General features: G+C 41.1%; 1 protein-coding gene across 1 annotated transcript in view; it reads left to right on the top strand.

Moving 5' to 3' along the window:
* The window catches only part of PKHD1 (PKHD1 ciliary IPT domain containing fibrocystin/polyductin), a gene marked incomplete at its 3' end in the record, with an annotated part of 433,165 nt that overhangs the window by 73,779 nt on the left and 340,584 nt on the right, over positions 1-18,802 (top strand). Inside the window, exons 34-35 of the mRNA XM_082637162.1 lie at positions 514-733; positions 10,811-10,961. Of these exons, the coding sequence (XP_082493288.1) occupies positions 514-733; positions 10,811-10,961 (371 nt within the window). The remainder of the gene's footprint in view (positions 1-513; positions 734-10,810; positions 10,962-18,802) is intronic.

The following is an 18,802-nucleotide window of genomic DNA, read 5'->3' as shown; positions in this document are numbered from 1 at the left end:
TGGCCAGGAGCACATAGACTGGAGAGCATCTTGACGGTATTGGCTTATGTTGGCTGAATTTATGGTACATTCACATGAGTTTTCTGACTAGATGATTCATATTTTATGAAAACATGATTTGTATCTTCTGTATGGATTGTGTATACATAATACACTGTTTTTTTTTTTTTTTTGGTGGTACGCGGGCCTCTCAACGTTGTGGCCTCTCCTGTTGCGGAGCACAGGCTCCGGACGCGCAGGCTCAGCAGCCATGGCTCACGGGCCCAGCTGCTCTGTGGCATGCGGGATCTTCCCAGACCGGGGCACGAACCCGTGTCCCCTGCAGCGGCAGGCAGACTCTCAACCACTGCGCCACCAGGGAAGCCCCATAATACACTTTTAAGAAGAGTAAATGAATAAGTTTATTTTCCTATTGGTCAAGGAAAAACACATGGGCTTGGTTGATGTAACAAAGTAAGGCCTTTAGTTCTTTCTGTGGTTATTACCTAACCGAACGTTGACCGTTTCATGCAGTGTCCTTGGCTTTCCTGTGTGGCCTGAGGCCTGAGGAGGAGAACTGTGAGACCTCTGGCTGCAGCTATGTGCAGTGTGATTTGACTGTCGCTGTGGGGACAGAGAGCCTGCCCGAATCATGGCCTTATTTCTACACCTGTGAAGAGAGTTCCCGATGCATCTGTGCACAAGATCGTTGGACGGAGTCCGTCTTTCCATCTTTCTCAGGCCTCTTCATCAGGTAACCCAGTCCTCTCCCTCCCTGACCTTCCCCACGAATGCACAGCCAGTGGATTAATGGAATTCTCAGGAACGGCAGGCTGTGTGGACACAGCCCTAGGGCCAACCCTCTTGTTGGAGGGACTGTTCCATTGTGGATTCCAGCCAGTCTGCATATCAAAGAGTCTCCTGTCTTTTCAAGTGTTCAAGAGAACATCTGAAAAATCTGCCCAGTAAACAGCCTGCTTTGTTCTTGCTTAGATTTTAATATTTATCTTCCGATCCAGAGCAACATCTGGTGAATGCCAATGGGGGAAAAAGATTAGACATTATGAAAAACAGAAGGCTCTTTTCCCGTTTCCTTTTTCTTTTCTTTCCAAACAGATTCACAAGTATGAGAAAAAGTCATAGAGAAATCCAGCAGATTGTGCAATGTTTATTCAGAAGAAAGGGGGATGCATGGGCCAAAGGACTGTAGATCTAGGATTTAGAAGCCATAAGCTTATAAGTTTTTGAACTTAAAAAGCAAACAAATAAATACCACAACTTTCCAGGTAAAAATCCCCTTTTCTAAACACATTTAAAAAAAAGTGTGGCCCTGATGGTTGCTCTGGATGACCTTCATTTCTGCAAGCAGCTCCCTTTCTGTGAAGTGTGATATTTCAGTGCTGAATGTGGCCCTGCGTCCTTCTTTATTTCTTATCTAGATAGAGTGGTTACATCTGATTTTTTAATAAAGGCCTCTTTCCCCATTAAAAGATAAAACTAAACAAGACCAACTACCCAGAGGAAAAGCAAGAACCAGCCCTTTCCATGGCAGTCAGAATTTCTGATGTCCTAAGACAGCCCGTGTTTGTTTGTTTATTTATTTACTTTTTAACATCTTTATTGGAGCATAATTGCTTTACAATGGTGTGTTTCTGCTTTATAACAAAGTGAATCAGCTATACATATACATATATCCTCATATCTCCTCCCTCTTGCATCTCCTCCCACCCTCCCTATCCCACCCCTCTAGGTGGTCACAAAGCACTGAGCTGATCTCCATGTGCTATGCGGCTGCTTCCCACTAGCTATCTATTTTACATTTGGTAGTGTATATAAGTCCATGCCACTCTCTCACTTCGTCCCAGCTTACCCTTCCCCCTCCCTGTGTCCTCAAGTCCATTCTCCACATCTGCATCTTTATTTCTGTCCTGCCACTAGGTTCTTCAGAACTTTTTTTTTAGATTCCATATATATGTGTAAGCATACGGTATTTGGTTTCTCTTTCTGACTTACTTTGCTCTGTATGACAGACTCTAGGTCCATCCACCTCACTACAAATAACTCAATTTTGTTTCTTTTTATGGCTGAGTAATATTCCATTGTATATATATATGTGCCATATCTTCTTTATCCATTCATCTGTCAGTGGACACTTAGGTTGCTTCCATGTCCTGGCTATTGTAAATAGTGCTGCAATGAACATTGTGGTACATGTCTCTTTTTGAATTATGGTTTTCTCAGGGTATATGCCCAGTATTGGGATTGCTGGGTCATTTGGTAGTTCTATTTTTAGTTTTTTAAGGAACCTCCATACTGTTCTCCATAGTGGCTGTATCAATTTACATTCCCACCGACAGTGCAAGAGGATTCTTTTTTCTCCACACCCTCTCCAGCATTTCTTGTTTGTGGATTTTTTGATGATGGCCATTCTGACTGGTGTGAGATGATATCTCATTGTAGTTTTGATTTGCATTTCTCTAATGATTAGTTATGTTGAGCATCCTTTCATGTGTTTGTGGGCAATCTGTATATCTTCTTTGGAGAATGTCTATTTAAGTCTCCTGCCCATTTTTTGTTTGGGTTGTGTGTTTTTTTGATATTGAGCTGCATGAGCTGCTTGTATATTTTGGAGATTAATCCTTTGTCAGTTGCTTCATTTGCAAATATTTTCTCCCATTCTGAGGGTTGTCTTTTTGTCTTGTTTATGGTTTTCTTTGCTGTGCAAAAGCTTTTAAGTTTCATTAGGTCCTATTTGTTTATTTTTGTTTTTATTTCCATTTCTTTAGGAGGTGGTCAAAAAGGATCTTGCTGTGATTTATGTCATAGAGTGTTCTGCCTATGTTTTCCTCTCAGAGTTTGATAGTGTCTGGACTTACATTTAGGTCTTTAATCCATTTTGAGTTTATTTTTGTGTAGGGTGTTAGGGAATGTTCTAATTTCATTCTTTTACATGTAGCTGTCCAGTTTTCCCAGCACCACTTGCTGAAGGGGCTGTCTTTTCTGCATTGTATATTCTTGCCTCCTTTATCAAAGATAAGATGACCATAGGTGCATGGGTTTATCTCTGGGCTTTCTATCCTATTCCATTGATCTCTCTTTCTGTTTTTGTGCCAGTACCATACTGTCTTGATTACTGTAGGTTTGTAGTATGGTCTGAAGTCAGGGATCCTGATTCCTCCAGCTCTGTTTTTATTTCTCAAGATTGCTTTGGCTATTCCATACAAATTGTGCAATTTTTTGTTCTAGTTCTGTGAAAAATGCCGTTGGTAGTTTGATAGGGATTACATTGAATCTCTAGATTGCTTTGCGAAGTATTGTCATTTTCACAATGTTGATTCTTCCAATCCAAGAACATGGTATCTCTCTCCATCTGTTTGTATCATCTTTAATTTCTTTCATCAGTTTCTTATAGTTTTCTGCATATAGGTCTTTTGTCTCCTTAAGTAGGTTTATTCCTAGGTATTTTATTCTTTTTGTTGCAATGGTAAATGGGAGTGTTTCCTTAATTTCTCTTTCAGATTTTTCATCATTAGTGTATAGGAATGCAAGAGATTTCTGTGCATTAGTTTTGTATCCTGCTACTTTACCAAATTCATTGATTAGCTCCAGTAGTTTTCTGGTAGCATCTTTAGGGTTCTCTATGTATAGTATCATGTCATCTGCAAACAGTGACCGTTTTACTTCTTTTTTTCCGATTTGGATTCCTTCTATTTCTTTTTCGTCTCTGATTGCTGTGGCTAAAACTTCTAAAACTATGTTGAATAATAGTGGTAAGAGTGGACAACCTTGTCTTGTTCCTGATCTTAGTGGAAATGGTTTCAGTTTTTCACCATTGAGATTGATGTTGGCTGTGTGTTTGTCATATATGGCCTTTATTATGTTGAGGTAAGTTCCCTCTATGCCTACTTTCTAGAGGGTTTTTTTCATAAATGGGTGTTGAATTTTGTCAAAAGTTTTTCTGCATCTATTGAGATGATCATATAGTTTTTCTCCTTCAATTTGTTAATATGGTTATCACATTGATTGATTTGCATATATTGAAGAATCCTTGCATCCCTGGGATAAACCCTACTTGATCATGGTGTATGATCCTTTTAATGTGCTGTGGGATTCTGTTTGCTAGTATTTTGTTGAGGATTTTTGCATCTATGTTCATCAGTGATATTGGCCTGTAGTTTTCTTTCTTTGTGACATCTTTGTCTGGTTTTGGTATCAGGGTGATGGTGGCCTCATAGAATGAGTTTGGGGGTGTTCCTCCCTCTGCTGTATTTTGGAAGATTTTGAGAAGGATTGGTGTTAGCTCTTCTCTAAATGTTTGATAGAATTCACCTGTGAAGCCATCTGGTCCTGGGCTTTTGTTTGTTGGAAGATTTTGAATCACAGTTTCAATTTCAGTGCTTGTGATTGGTCTGTTTATATTTTCTCTTTCTTCCTGGTTCAATCTCAGAAGGTCGTGCCTTTCTAAGAATTTATCCATTTCTTCCAGGTTGTCCATTTTATTTGCATACAATCGCTTGTAGTAATCTCTCATGCTCCTTAGTATTTCTGCAGTGTTAGTTGTTACTTCTCCTTTTTCATTTCTAATTCTATTGATTTGAGTCTTCTTTTTTTTTCTTGATGAGTCTAGCTAATGGTTTATCAATTTTGTTTATCTTCTCAAAGAACCAGCTTTTAGTTTTATTGATCTTTGCTATTGTTTTCTTCATTTCTGTTTCATTTATTAATTCTTCATACTTTGATCCAGCAATTTTACTTCCAGGATTTTAAGAAAGCAGTTGGAAAAATGTAACAGTTATGAAGAACTATAGTCTTCAAAGCTTTAGGTATATTAACAAAAACAGTTGAAATGAAGTAAGTGTTTAGTAATAAAGAATGAATCCAAGTGACAATATACTAAGAACCTTGAAAAACCATGGTGTAGAATATTTAACCAAAGAAGGAAATGCTTACAATATACTGAGGAGTGAAAGGTACAGGTCACAAAATAGTGCCTCAATGAAATCCTGATGGTGTTTATAGTACATGTGCATGTGTCACACAACAGGTAATTGGGAAAAAGACCGGAAGGATGTATTCTAAAATACTGATAGTGCCTATCCCTAGGGGGCTGGAGGACTGATCATATTTGTTTTCTTCATTGAGTTTTTATGTAATTTTTTCAGTGAACATGTACTAATTTAATAACCAGAAACACAATATAAATTTTACATGGGGTGCTAGGACTATCATGTGCTAAATAGCTTACCTTGGTTCCTGTTAAGATTGTGCTTGTGAACCCAGAGAACTACTTTCCAGGATCTTTGCAAAGAACCCATTGCCATTAAATGGTTTAACCCCCTGCCAGCCACTACCACTATGGACTTGATGTCATTTGGCAAAGACAGACATTTCTATCTGTGGCAGATATATGCCCAGTTTGTCCATCCATCCATCCATCCATCCATCCAGTAGTTATCAAGTGTTTATTATGTTCCAGGTACTGTGCCAGGAGCTGGTGACTCAATGGTGAATGAGATGCAAAGTCCCTGTCCTTAAGAGTAGAGGAGGAGGCCAGACAATAAACAAGATGATCACATGTTCTGATAAGGGGTATAAAGTGATAAAAAACAATGGAGGCTGCTTTAAAAAATTTTTTTTATTTCATTTTTTGTTATTATTATTTTTTAAATTGCAGTATAGTTGATTTACAATGTTGTATTAGTTTCAGGTGTACAGCAAAGTGATTCAGTTATACAAATATTATATATATATATATATATATATATATATATATATATATATATGTTGTTTTTCAGATTCTTTTCCCTTTTAGATTATTACAAGATACTGAGTATAGTTCCCTGCGCCACGCAGTAGGTAGTGATATCAAATGATATTTGTCTTTCTCTGTCGGGCTTACTTTACTTAGTATGATGATCTCTAGGTCCATCTATGTCGCTACAAATGGCATTATTTCATTCTTTTTTATGGCTGAGTAATATTCCACTGTGTGTGTGTGTGTGTGTGTGTGTGTGTGTGTATGTGTATATATCTCACATCTTTATCCATTCATCTGTCAATGGACATTTAGGTTGCTTCCATATCTTGGCTATTGTAAATAGTGCTGCAATGAACATTGGAGTGCATGTATCTTTTTTTTTTCCCCCAAGAGAAAGATACTCATTTATTTATTTTTATATTTTTTTACATTTTTTTTGAATTTTATTTTATTTATTTTTTTATACAGCAGGTTCTTATTAGTTATCCATTTTATACATATTAGTGTATATATGTCAATCCCAATCTCCCAATTCTTCCCCCCCCCCCGGAGTGCATGTATCTTTTTGAATTATAGTTTTATCTAGATATATGCCCAGGTGTGGGATCACTGGATCGGCTCAGAGGAGGTTTCTCTGAAGAAGTGCCTTTTAAGCTGAGCTAAGGACAAGTGTCATTATGGAGAGTCAGGCAGTGGGGGCAGCAAGTGCAGAGGACCCATCAAGTTTCATGAACTGTCAGAGGTCAGAAGGGCAGGAGTAGGGTAAGAAGGAGGGAAAGTGGCTCGAGAAGAGCTCGGGGAGTTATTAAGGCCTCAAAGGCCATAGTTAGGAGTTTGGATTCTTTTCTAAGAACAGACTAAGTATCTTTCTAAAGTCACACAGTCAAGCCCCGGCAGTATCAGGACTGGAACCCAAGGCTTCTGACTCACAGTGTACTCAGCATGTTGCTGTATTGTCGGCATCAGTAACAGAGCCTTGGCCGGGCTGTGCGGGTCCAGGAGATTTGAGACATAGGAAGCAATTTCAGGCTAAGTGAGGGAGACAGAATGACGGCATGTGTTTTTACTGCCTGCCATAGAGAGTGCCTCCAAGGAGAATATCTGCTTACTTTTGGATCTGATTGGACCGACTGAAAGAGCAATAGATTGGGACTCAGGAAACTTAGGTTCTAGAACTCTCTCTGCCACCATTTGGACCAAATATTCTTACCACATTCCCTCAAAATAAATATTTGTGTGCATGTGTGTGTGCATGCACATCCATATCATCTATATCTGTGTATTTCTCTATGTACATATATGTCTATAGTTAAATCTGGCCAACTGTGCTCCTTAATTTGTAGGATGGTTGTGGAAGAAAACATGACATAGTAATATTAAGAAACTTTGAAATTTTGCAAATGTTAGTCCAGTTTTGATATCCTGGTGTCTCTGCTCATCTTGATGATGGCTTTTTAATGAAAAAATTTCTAGTCATATAATCAGGGCCAAAAAAGAAAAGAAATATGAGCTAAAGGTTGTGAAAAAGTCTAAGCCAGCAGAAAAGAGTTTTAACTCTTTCAGAGCAAAAAGAACATGATTTGTTTTCACTTTCTTCTTTTATCGGGAAGCAGGGCACACAGGGTGGGAAGCAGCCTGGAAACACAGGACAATGCAAGGCAGAGTCAGGGATGCCATGGTGGCCAGGCCTATGCCTGACATCACAGAGGTGGGAAGGACCTTCTGTACCATGGTCATTAGTCTTTCCTGGGAAGATCAGTGGCCCCACTGTGACATCTGCTTCTTCTGTCATGTGCCTACGACTGCAGGGAACAGACTGTCTCCTCCGGGAACAGTCTGGAAAGCCACAGTGACCCTTGTTACAGCATCGACAGATATCAGCAGGGTCTTCTACTGGGGGACTAGCTGTTAGAGGACTTGCTGAAGAAACAGGCTTTGTTTAATTTGTTCAGGACTCGGTCAGCTGGAGTGATCTTCTAATGGCAGGTGATATATATTGTGTTGCTTGAGTCACTAGCAAAATGGAACAATCCACTGTGAACTGGCGGGCATTGCTACAGGCAGATGAAAAGAGGGCAGGGTGACTTATCTCATTTTACTCTAACCTTTGCTGACAAAGAACCTAGAAAGGGCAGAAGAAGTCTTGTTAGGAGGTGGAAGCCCATGATCAAGAAAGGTTGTAAAGGTCACTCCTTCCCTTGAGCTCAAGTCAGTATCCCAGATCATCATATGGTGAGTATAAAAACCTGCTTATATGAGTGAAGATCCACAGTTGGAAATGAACATGAGAGGGGAGCACAGAACAGAGAGAGATGACAGGCAAATATTCTTTCCCTTGCCTAAGAAGCAAAAAAAGGGAATTCTGAAAAGGTAGACAACTAAGTTTACATTATCCCTGACAAAATTCCAGAATGAATTATTAATCAGATGGCTTGTGAGCCTTCAGAAATGGGAGTAGCAATCTGGGAACCAATTCACAAGGAACGAGATGGTGTGGAAAACCAACTTCATTTCCTTTTTGATGGCTTTATAAGAGATTTATGATGACAATGGTGATGGAGAGCTTTTTAAACTATTCTAGCAACCCTCCTACCCCCTGCCCCCCAGTAGCAAAAGAGAGGTTCTAGCTTCAAAGCCCAAGGTACCCTATCACAGAATCAAGTTGCTTTGAAGTCAGGTGTTTTATTTGAAAAGTCCATGTGAATTTTTCATTCTACTTCATCATATTTCCATAGTTATCTAAATATTACATTTAATTTGAAAGTTAAATTACTTTGCTTTGCTTTTCTGAATCTTTGCATGCAACTGTCACTCCAGGAGCAGATGCTTTGTTTATCCTGTGGCTTTGTCTACCCCTGGACGATGGCTCAGCTAAATGGATGTGTAGCTACATTACAGGCTCAGATTCAAAATGTATTTGAGCAACGGGTCCACATCAGTGAGACGACCTGTAACAACAATGAATGTAAATTCCCACATTGACATTTCAACAGTAATACCACCTATGTCACTACCACCTAAAACTATAACAAGAACTGACTTTACTGGACACTTCCTTGCACCAGATTCTGGACAGGTCCTTTTGTAGGCTTCATTTTGTTCCATCCCCCAAACACCTCTTTAAAAGAGGGTCTTTATGATTAGTAACTTCATTTTTATAAACGTGGAAAACAAAGCTTAGAGAGTCATGTCTTCAACAATGTCAGATGGATGGTAAATATCTGCTCGGGGATTCGAATCTAGCTGGTTGGCTTTCAAGCCTCACTTTTGCATTATAATGCTTCTCAGAAAATCAGCTGAACAAATGCAGCATGGTGAAATTCTCAGGTAATTGTGGCTCTGAGACTTTGAGTTCACCACCATCTTAATTTAAGCTTAGGGGCTACAAAACGAACACAATATTAGGTGCCATGGTGGGGAGGGCTTCGATAAAGGGAGACCACAGCCTCAAGGGTCAGCCAAACTGGGCTGCACAATATTAACATATTGCCAATCTACAGTAGGTCTAGAAGACAGTGAGTATGGAAGTCATGTCTTGGGTGGATATGGAGCTGGGAATGTTTTAGCATGAAGACGAGGAGATGAAGTAGATGTGATAGTTATCCTGCTCATTATTTCTAACAAAGTGTGGGAGAAACCATTTCGACATTGATTTGAAAAAAGATGTTCTAGTTGGACATGAGTTATAGTTTCTTAAGCAGTGACCTTTTGCCCTTTTCATCACCAATCCTGGTCTTCCCGTGGGATATGCCAACTTCGTGGTGATGTCCCATCAGCATCTCAAAACTTGGGAGTACTGCTCTAGGTTATGGGACCCCTTGGATTCTCATCTCGGAGTTGCCTTATTTTTGTGTTTGACTTTCTGCAAATCCCCAATCTCTTTGAGTTACATTTCTTATGCCTCTACCTAATTTACTGGCTGAAATGAGATCATACATATGAAACTGTTAAAAAGTGTAAAACATCATGCTTTTTTTTTTTTTTTTTTTTTTGCGGTACACGGGCCTCTCACCGTTGTGACCGTTGTGGCCCCTCCCGCTGTGGAGCACAGGCTCCGGACGCGCAGGCTCAGCTCACGGGCCCAGCCGCTCCGCGGCATGCGGGATCCTCCCGGACCAGGGCACGAACCCGCGTCCCCTGCATCAGCAGGCGGACCCTCAAACACTGCGCCACCAGGGAAGCCCTTTTTTCTTTTTTTTACATCATGTATTATTATAACTAATAATCTTGGAGCTAGTTGCAACAATGACTAAAGCCAGGATTATTCTTGAGTAAATATCACACCTGTTGGGGGTCATACCCTGCAAACTCTATGCTCTCCTCTCCTCTGGACCACATATTTTTAGACTTTCTGTAATGCTACACTGCAGTTTTTCATTTTAAATCCAGTCTGGTTTCTCTCCTTAAAGCAAGAGGACTTTTAAAGCAAGTGGCTGGTAGTATAACTGGCACATATATCGAATCTCCTTAGTCTAGGCGGTTAAGTAAGTTTAATTAATTTACTAAGTTAATGTTCCACTGCTAACAGAGCCTCATTGCCATCAGCTGGGGAGAGGGAATTGAAAGCCTAAATGAACTCATTTTTTCACAGTTGGAATTAGGGACCAGTTAGCCAGTTGTGTGGGTTTTCCAATTTCTCCATCTGCCCTGGGGGGATTCAGGCAATTCACTCCCCCATCACTAAGTGTAAGAACAGGAAGAGGGAAGGGGAAAAGAAAAAAAAAATTTTTCCCAACATTTGCTTCCATTTTTGGAACTGGAAGTATTATCTGTGCATTGCTTCTTTGGTTGGGTTTGGAGAAGCTTTTGCTAATGTTCCTGATAGAGCTGGAAAAGAGAAAGGCCTCAGTGAAAGATATTTACCATGTGCATTTTCATTGCAGGGTGTGCAGATAAAGGGAAAACAAATAAACAATAAAAGAATGGAAACAAAATTACAGAAATTTGCAAAATTTGACAAATGGTGGCCTGTAGTTGCCACAAGCTAATGGCTTGCAATGATTAATAAGAGTAAAAATAATTGCATTTCATTAAGATTGATGACACCCCATTTAACCTCCCCTCTCGTTTCAGCCCTAAAGTGGAAAGAGATGAAGTTCTCATCTATAATAGCTCCTGTACCATTACCATGGAAACTGAGGCAAAGATGGAGTGTGAGACGCCTAATCAGCCAATTACCGCCAAGATTACTGAGATACAGAAAAGCTGGGGCCAGAACACTCAGGTATAATCAAATCTTTTTTACAGACTGATTCAAACAGCTCAAATTAAATTTGTAATATTGTGTACATTAAAAAAACAATTTAGCCCAAATGGCAGCGATATATAATATTAAATGCTCTCAAACTTTGAGGAGCTGGTCTAATGCACAGCATCTGAATTCATAGTTAACTATGGTTAATCATATATTTTCTCAAAAATAAATGAGTGCTGCCTGGGCTCTTTTAAAGCAAACTCTGAACAGATAATCTCAGCATATTGTCCTGCTTTCCGTGAGCATGTTTGAAAGAAGCTCTCAGTGGTTTATTTCTCCATGAAATAAATGGCGTACAGTGTAACCAGGCCCTTCTGGAAGGTTTCCAAATCACTCAGCCATCCTCAGTTGGTGGGATGGCAGTGTCTCCTGGTCCATCCTGTTCATCTCTGTGCCATGTAGAGCAGAGTGGAAACTTCTACTTCTGAGGGGATGCCGTGGAAATTAGGACCGAATAGGGAAAAAGTCTGTGGGGTCATCTGGTCCAGCCTCCCTACCTCACCCATCCATTTTTAAATCATCTTAGCCACCCCTCCAAGTGGGTTTTGTAAGAATGTGTCCTTACAAGTCCCTTGTGGGAGATTCCACAGCCTCCCAGGGAATTTTCGAAAATTGAAATCAGAGGCAAAGGGCTCTTTGGAAATGTATCAGATAATCTTTTACAATTCTCCAGGCTTCTCATGGTACACAGATAAAAAATAATATTTATTGAGCACCTACTCCCTTAGGTGTCTTTCTCTTTATGAAAGCGATCCTCAGATCTCCCTCTTTTGTCTCTTTTATTGGAATAAACGTTTATTGAGTGCCTATTAAGTGCCACACGCGATCGGAGATACTCTCATGAATGCTGCTCCAATGAAACCTTTGCAATCCCAAACTGTACCTCCTGGGTTCGCGAGGGCTGTTTTTCTATAACTTTTGGGCTAGTGCTGAAAAAACATGCAGTTACAAATAACGTGATTTTTCTGTCCTTTCTAAGCTGTTCCCTGTCTGCCTTTCCACCCCCTCCCCCCTGGGCTCTCCCTGTCCATCCTGTTACCTCCCAGGCTTTTCACACCCCTTTCCCAAACCTTCAGGTTGTTGCACAGGGCTGTTGCTTCTTCCTTCATTGTGTCCCCGCCCTGCCAAATTCACCTCTTCCTTTCAGTGTATTGATAGCTTTAATTCTTTATCTGCAGCACTATGGTCCCCTAATCACAGCCTCCTCTTCATGCCCATGCCCCTTCTCAGCAGTTGGCTGGCAGTGATGTCTCAAAGGTTTACTGTAGTGAGCGAGGCTGCTGAATTAGCATCGAACTGTAGAAAGAGAGCTGTGGGCTGAAGGCTAGCTGTGGGACACTGAGCATTCTTTAAGTCTTTCCGGGCTTCAGTCTCCACCTGGGGAATAATAAGCTGGGTTGTTAGGGCGCACCTCTGAGCAAATGCCGGTGACAGGGAGGGAGAGGCAGGTAGCACAGGGGTTAGGGGCTTTGAGCTGGACTGCTGGGAATGGAATACATCAGTTTCTCCCTGGGGGACTTCAGGCAACTTAGCACCTCTGTGCATCAGTTTTCTCATCTGTAAAGTGGGGAGAATAATGGTACACCCCCCCCCCCCAAATAGGGTTGGTATGAGGATTCCAGCATGTGAGCCACTGTGAACTGCACCTCACACACAGTAAATGTCCAATGTTGGTTGTTCTTGTCCATGCTCATTTGCTAGTCTCAGGGCTAGAAAATGATACAGGATCATTTCTCCATAGTGCTTGCTGCTTTGACCAGATCATTTCACTTCTTAGATTTCATTGAATTTCCCATCATCTCAAAGACTAATTTTGAGTTTTTTGGGGGCCTTAAATGTCTGTCATCTTTAAATGTTTATACAGCTTGTATTTATTGAGTTCCAATCACGTTCAAGGTCCTCTACTATGAAAGAGAAAAAAAAATGTGGAAAGAGACCCCTCTTTAGGGGACAGTAGGGAAGACAGGTCGTGTATGGAGGTAGGTGAGGTTCAAAGAAGGACATGAAGAGTCAGTTCATCACAGTTGGATGTAATGTTGGACACCATCCGACCAGTGACGCAGCAAGGGATGAGTTAACTGAGGTCCATAAAGAGAGGTGACCTGATAAATCACACAGCTGTAATTTGACATCATAACCCATGCAGCCATAAGTCATTGTGGAGGAAATAAGCCAATTAATCTTTAGGAACCAGAGGGGCATGTGTCTAAACCTACTAGGCTAATATCAGTGCCTAGGAAACTCCAGTCCTGGGATGTATGATTGTCCTATAGATGTTGGGAAGTCTGGGGACCTTAGGTACACAATTGCCTTTTCTGGGCCTGGAAAGAACCAACACTGCCAGATGCTTTATCAGGACTAGAGTTCTGGTCTCTAGGTCCAAGTACTATGTGAGAACCTTGGAACACTAGTTCCATGGAATGTTAATAAGTATTCTGGGATAAGAGGGTTCCAAACTCAAATACATTTATGAAAGTTGGATTAAATATATATATATATATATATATATTTATATATAAAACATATATATATATATATGTTTATTGAGAGCATTCAGTATGTGAGTATATAATGTAAAATTCTAGGAGAGGGCTGTAGTGTGGAGTATTACCTGAACTTGTTTGTCCACAGAGCCCTTTATTCCCAGAATTTCTTTGGGGGCTGGTATCTGTCCTGCTGCCCTCACTTTGGGAACTGTTGCCCATGCCATGCTCTTCCCCCTACCCTAGAGTGGAGGGTCAGAGGTGGGGAAGGTTACCTTCAGATGGGGCAGTCAACTGAAGGTAAGTAGGTAGCATTTGTATTATGCCAGGAAGGGTGGGCAGGGTTCAGGCAGGCGGGGATGCAGAGGAAAGGTATTTCTGGTGGTGAAACCAGGATGCACAAGGCACTGAGGCAAGAACCCACAGGAATAGTATGAAGAGCATGGTGTATATGAAGGAGACTAGTGAGTCGTAGGTTTGGAAAGATGGGCTAGGATAAGATTGTGATGGCAGGTTCAGCGTTTTGTCCTTTAATTCATCAGGTGACAAGTAGTACTCAAGGAGTGACTGCAAGATCCCAGGCGTGCTTTAGTCACATTGGTCTGGTAGCTGGGTGTGGGACGCCCTGGGAAACCGAGGGGAGGTGGATGAGAGGTAATCGAAGGAGGGAAGTGGCAGAGGGAGTGGAGGGGAGGGGGCACTTGCAATAGTCAGCAGTCGATAGATTGTGTTCGGCAAAGTGTTCAGAGAGATTGAAAATTCATTGTGGGAGGTGGGAAAATTATCGGTCAGTTTTCCCAATGGTCTTTTCAGATGTTTGAAGTATATCTATATATCTATATCTATATATCCATGCTCTTGATTCCAGAATTGTAATCTCCAGCCCAGAACTCTTTCCTGAACTTTCGATTCCCAAACTTCATTGCCTCCTGGCATCTTCACTTGGATACCGAAATGGCATGTCAAGTCTAACAGGTTCTGAGTTGAACTCCTGATCTCCACTGCTGCTCTCCCCTAGCGTGTCTTCCCCCCACCATAGTCCTGAACTGAGTTGATGGCAGCTTTTCAGTTGCTCAGGCTGTGGAGGCATCCTTGATCTTCCGAATCCCATGTCAGACCCATCAGGAAATTCTGTTGTCTGTACCTTTCATCCGACTGCTTTGTAGCAAGTCTACGGCTGTCACCTCCGCCATCATCTACTGATGATTACAGAGCTGGTCTCCCTGCCTCTCCCTCTGCCTCCCCTTTCAGTCTATTCTAATGGAGCCCCAGTGACCCTTTCCAAATATGTCAGGTAATTACACTCCTCTCAAAACCTTTCCGTGGCTCCCAAATTCTCTCTCAATAAAAGCAAGTCCTTACACTTATCTAAAGGGCCATTCTCTGCAACAGCTTCCCACCTCCAACTCCTCTTTGGCTTCACCTCTTGTTTCTGTCCCCTGTACCTGGTCTGTCCAGGCCCAGCGGCTCCCTGCTGTTCCTGGAACACGCCAGGCTCACTTCCACCCTGAAACTTTGCATCTGCCCTTCCTTCTGCTTAAATACTGTCTCCTCCTTAAAATACTGTCTTCTGCTTAAAACACTGTCTCTTTTTCTTTTTTGAATTGAAGTATAGTTGATTTACAATGTTGTGTTAGTTTCAGGTGTACAGCAAAGTGATTTGGTTATACACACACACACACATATATATATGTATATATATATTTTCAGATTCTTTTCCATTATAGGTTATTATAAGATAATATAGTTCCCCATAAGTCCTTGTTATTTATCTATTTTATATATAGTAGTGTGTATCTGCGAATCCCAAACTCCTAATTTATCCTTCTCTCTCCCCCCTTCAAGTTTGTTTTCTATGTCTGTGAGTCTGTTTCTGTTTTGTAAACAATTTCATTCGTGTTATTTTTTAGATTCCACATGTAAGTGGTATTTGTCGACGGACATTTAGGTTGCTTCCACGTCTTGGCTATTGTGAATAGTGCTGCTGTGAACGTTGGGGTGCATGTGTCTTTTCAAATTCGAGTTTCATCTTTTCCAGATATATGCCTAGGAGTGGGGTCACTGGATCATATGGCAACTCTACTATTTTTAGTTTTTAAGGAACCTCCATACTGTTCTCCATAGTGGCTGCACCAATTTACATTCCCACCAACAGTGTAGAAGTGTTCCTCCATTCTCCTTACCCTCTTCAGCATTTATTATTTGTAGACTTTTTGATGATAGCCATTCTGACTGGTGTGAGGTGATACCTCATTGTAGTTTTGATTTGCGTTTCTCTAATAATTAGCAATGTTGAGCATCTTTCTCAATCCCTTTTCAAGTACAACCCTCTGTTTTAACTTTTTGCTGAAATGTTACTTCCTCAATGAAGTCTACTTTTACCACGCTATTTAAAGTTACAACCCAGTGCTGCTCACTCCATATATCATACCTACAATTTTCCTTAGTCTGTTTTATTTTTTCCATAGTCCTTATCACCTGCTAATATATTATGTAAGATACTAATTTATTATGTTTATTGTTTTGCATCTGACTTTTCTTGCTAGAACATGATCTCCAGGAAGGCAGAAATGTTTACCTGCTTTGTTTGCTGGTGTATCCCAACTGCCTAGAACAGAGCCTGAATCAGTTGTACAAATGAACAATATAGAAATACAAATAAAGGCAGTTAAAAGAAGCCTTCTCACATGTTGCTTCTCCAATTCCATATCCCCTGAAGATTCTATCTGAAAGGAGACACACACACACACTCACACACACTGGTGTACATACACTCATTTGCACACAAAGATGTTATTGCGTCATTAATATTGTTCTTCAACTTGTACTTTTAAAAAACCTATTGACACTCTAGGGTATCAGCTCCTTGAAAAGAAGAATTTTGTTTTGTCACTGCTGTTTCCCAAAGCTTAGAACTATGCCTAATACACAGCAGATCCTGTTAAAAATTATTGAATGGATGAATGGATTTATGAATGAGTGAATGCATCATGGTCATCTTTCCATTTTAGCAGAGGTACATTTGTCTCTTCTTCAGAAGACATTGATTATACCTACTGTGTATCGCCGTGATACATGAAACAAGAGAAAAGATATTAGAAAAAGCAAAAATTTAAGAGTGCTAGAAAACACAATAAGGTGCCATAAGGCAGCCAGAGGTTTTGAGGGATTTCTGAAGGATAAAGAGTGGATTGAGTTGGATGGGTAGAGAAATCACAGCAGAATAAACACAATGCAAAGCCAGTTTAGAGAAAATGAATAGAAAGAGTCAGCTATACTTTTCAATGGAGCTCCAGGAGAAATTCCAAACTTGAGAGTCATATAGGGCAGGTATCAGGGTAACTGAAGAAAGGACTGCTTGGGAGAACTACTAGGGCCATTTCCCTTCCTTTCCCCTCTCCCTTTCTTTTCCTCTGTCCCTGTGTACTCGGAGTGGTGGCTCTGTGGCTCTCAAGACAAAGTCTTAAGAGCAGCTCACAAAGCAAAAAGGGGATTATTTGCTTGGGGACAGGAGATGGGTATGTTCCTTTGTGAGTATTAGGGTCTTTGTTAAACTTGGCCAAACCCAAGGCAACTCTGAAACTCCAGACAGACTCAGGGAAAGAAGGGAGAAAAGGGCAGGGAAAACAGCATTCTCCTCATTTCTGCCTCGAAGGAATCCCTTTACTTTCCCTGTACTTATCCAGATGTTTCACCTAGCAATTTCGGTTGTGACAACCTGAAGAGGTTTCTCTGAACATCTGATCTGCCACATCAGTGGAAAAAGAAGTTGGAAACAGTGCTATTAAAGTTATCTGGAAGATGATTTTAAACCTAGAATCCTATACCCCATCAAATACTATCTGGAACAGAAAGAAAATAAAGACATGTACGCTATACAAAATTCAGAACGTTTATCACCCCTGTGCACTCTCTGAAAAATCACATGCTCTGGCAAACCATAAAATGAATCCAAGGATGAAGATGATATGAGAAACAAGAAACAGTAATGAACAAAGAACCTGAAAATAGCAAAACCGGAGTAAAAATGGGTGAAAATATGGCTGTGAAGCTTAACGTAGTTAACAATGAACTCTTAACCAAACTGAGGCAGGAACCTCCTGTTTCAAGTAGATATAATAAAAGGAGGACAAGAAACAGAGGCATAAACCTCCCTTTTTGATAAAATGAGATTTTTGTAGCACATGCACAACATTATGTGAAGATGGAAAGTATATGGGAGAATGCGGATGACTTCATGGGGAGGAGGAAAGCCAAAATTAAGTTCCTGCAAAGGGACATTTAGATAAAAAGCAAGACAGTTTGCTCTACTGGGCCCTAGAAGAGCTTTGGATTTAGAGACAGTTAGGTACCAGGAAACGGTCATGAGGCAGGAAGGGGTTGCTTGAAATCTTCGATAAAGAGTGTCTAGAGCCCAGGACCTTGCTATTGGTGGACCCAAGCAGACATCTCTTTCCTACTCTTTCCTCCAGGAAGCAGGGGCATAATTTATGGACAGATTGTATTAATTAGGTGCCTGATATCAAGCACAGGGGAGGAGGGGATGGAGAATCTCGAAGATGATTGGAAGATCTGGATACTCTTTTTAAAAATTAATTAATTAATTAATTAATTAATTTTGGGCTGTGTTGGGTCTTCGTTTCTGTGTGAGGACTTTCTCTAGCTGTGGCAAGCAGGGGCCACTCTTCATCATGGTGCGCAGGCCTCTCACTATCGCGGCCTCTCTTGTTGCGGAGCACAGGCTCCAGACGCGCAGGTTCAGTAGTTGTGGCTCATGGGCCTAGTTGCTCCGCGGCATGTGGGATCTTCCCAGACCAGGGCTTGAACCTGTGTCCCCTGCATTAGCAGGCAGATTCTCAACCACTGCGCCACCAGGGAAGCCCCTGGTTACTCTTTGAAGAGAGGTCAACCTCCCCCGACCCCGCATAAAATTCTGTCCTTTGCCCCCAGCTTCAGCATCCTGGCAATTCATGTTCTATTCTTTCCAGAAAGGCGACTAAAAGATACTTTTCTGGAGCAATTAAACCAGAGTAAAGACCCACAGATTTGGACATTTGGAAGCCTCGTGACATCCCGCTTATACAGATCGTCCACTTAGATTTTTACCGCGTTGCTCTTAAATGTGAATGGACAGACTTCTGGTTTGGGCCACGAGAGAGTGAAGATTTTAGACTTACCCTCCTGCTGTACACAACTGTGAAACTAGTTGGATATATTTCAGGCTTTGGATAACAGACGGCACAAGGCTGTGATCCTTGAGAGAAGGGAAACACACAAGAAGAGCAGCTTTCCATCTGAGAACACTATTCCAGGGAAAGAGACCTCAGG

This window comes from Mesoplodon mirus (genome assembly GCF_964341445.2).
Source record: "Mesoplodon mirus genome assembly, chromosome: 12".
NCBI lineage: Eukaryota > Metazoa > Chordata > Mammalia > Artiodactyla > Ziphiidae > Mesoplodon > Mesoplodon mirus.
The sequence above is the reverse complement of the archived record's forward strand: the minus strand, read 5'-3'. Positions and strand labels throughout refer to the sequence as shown.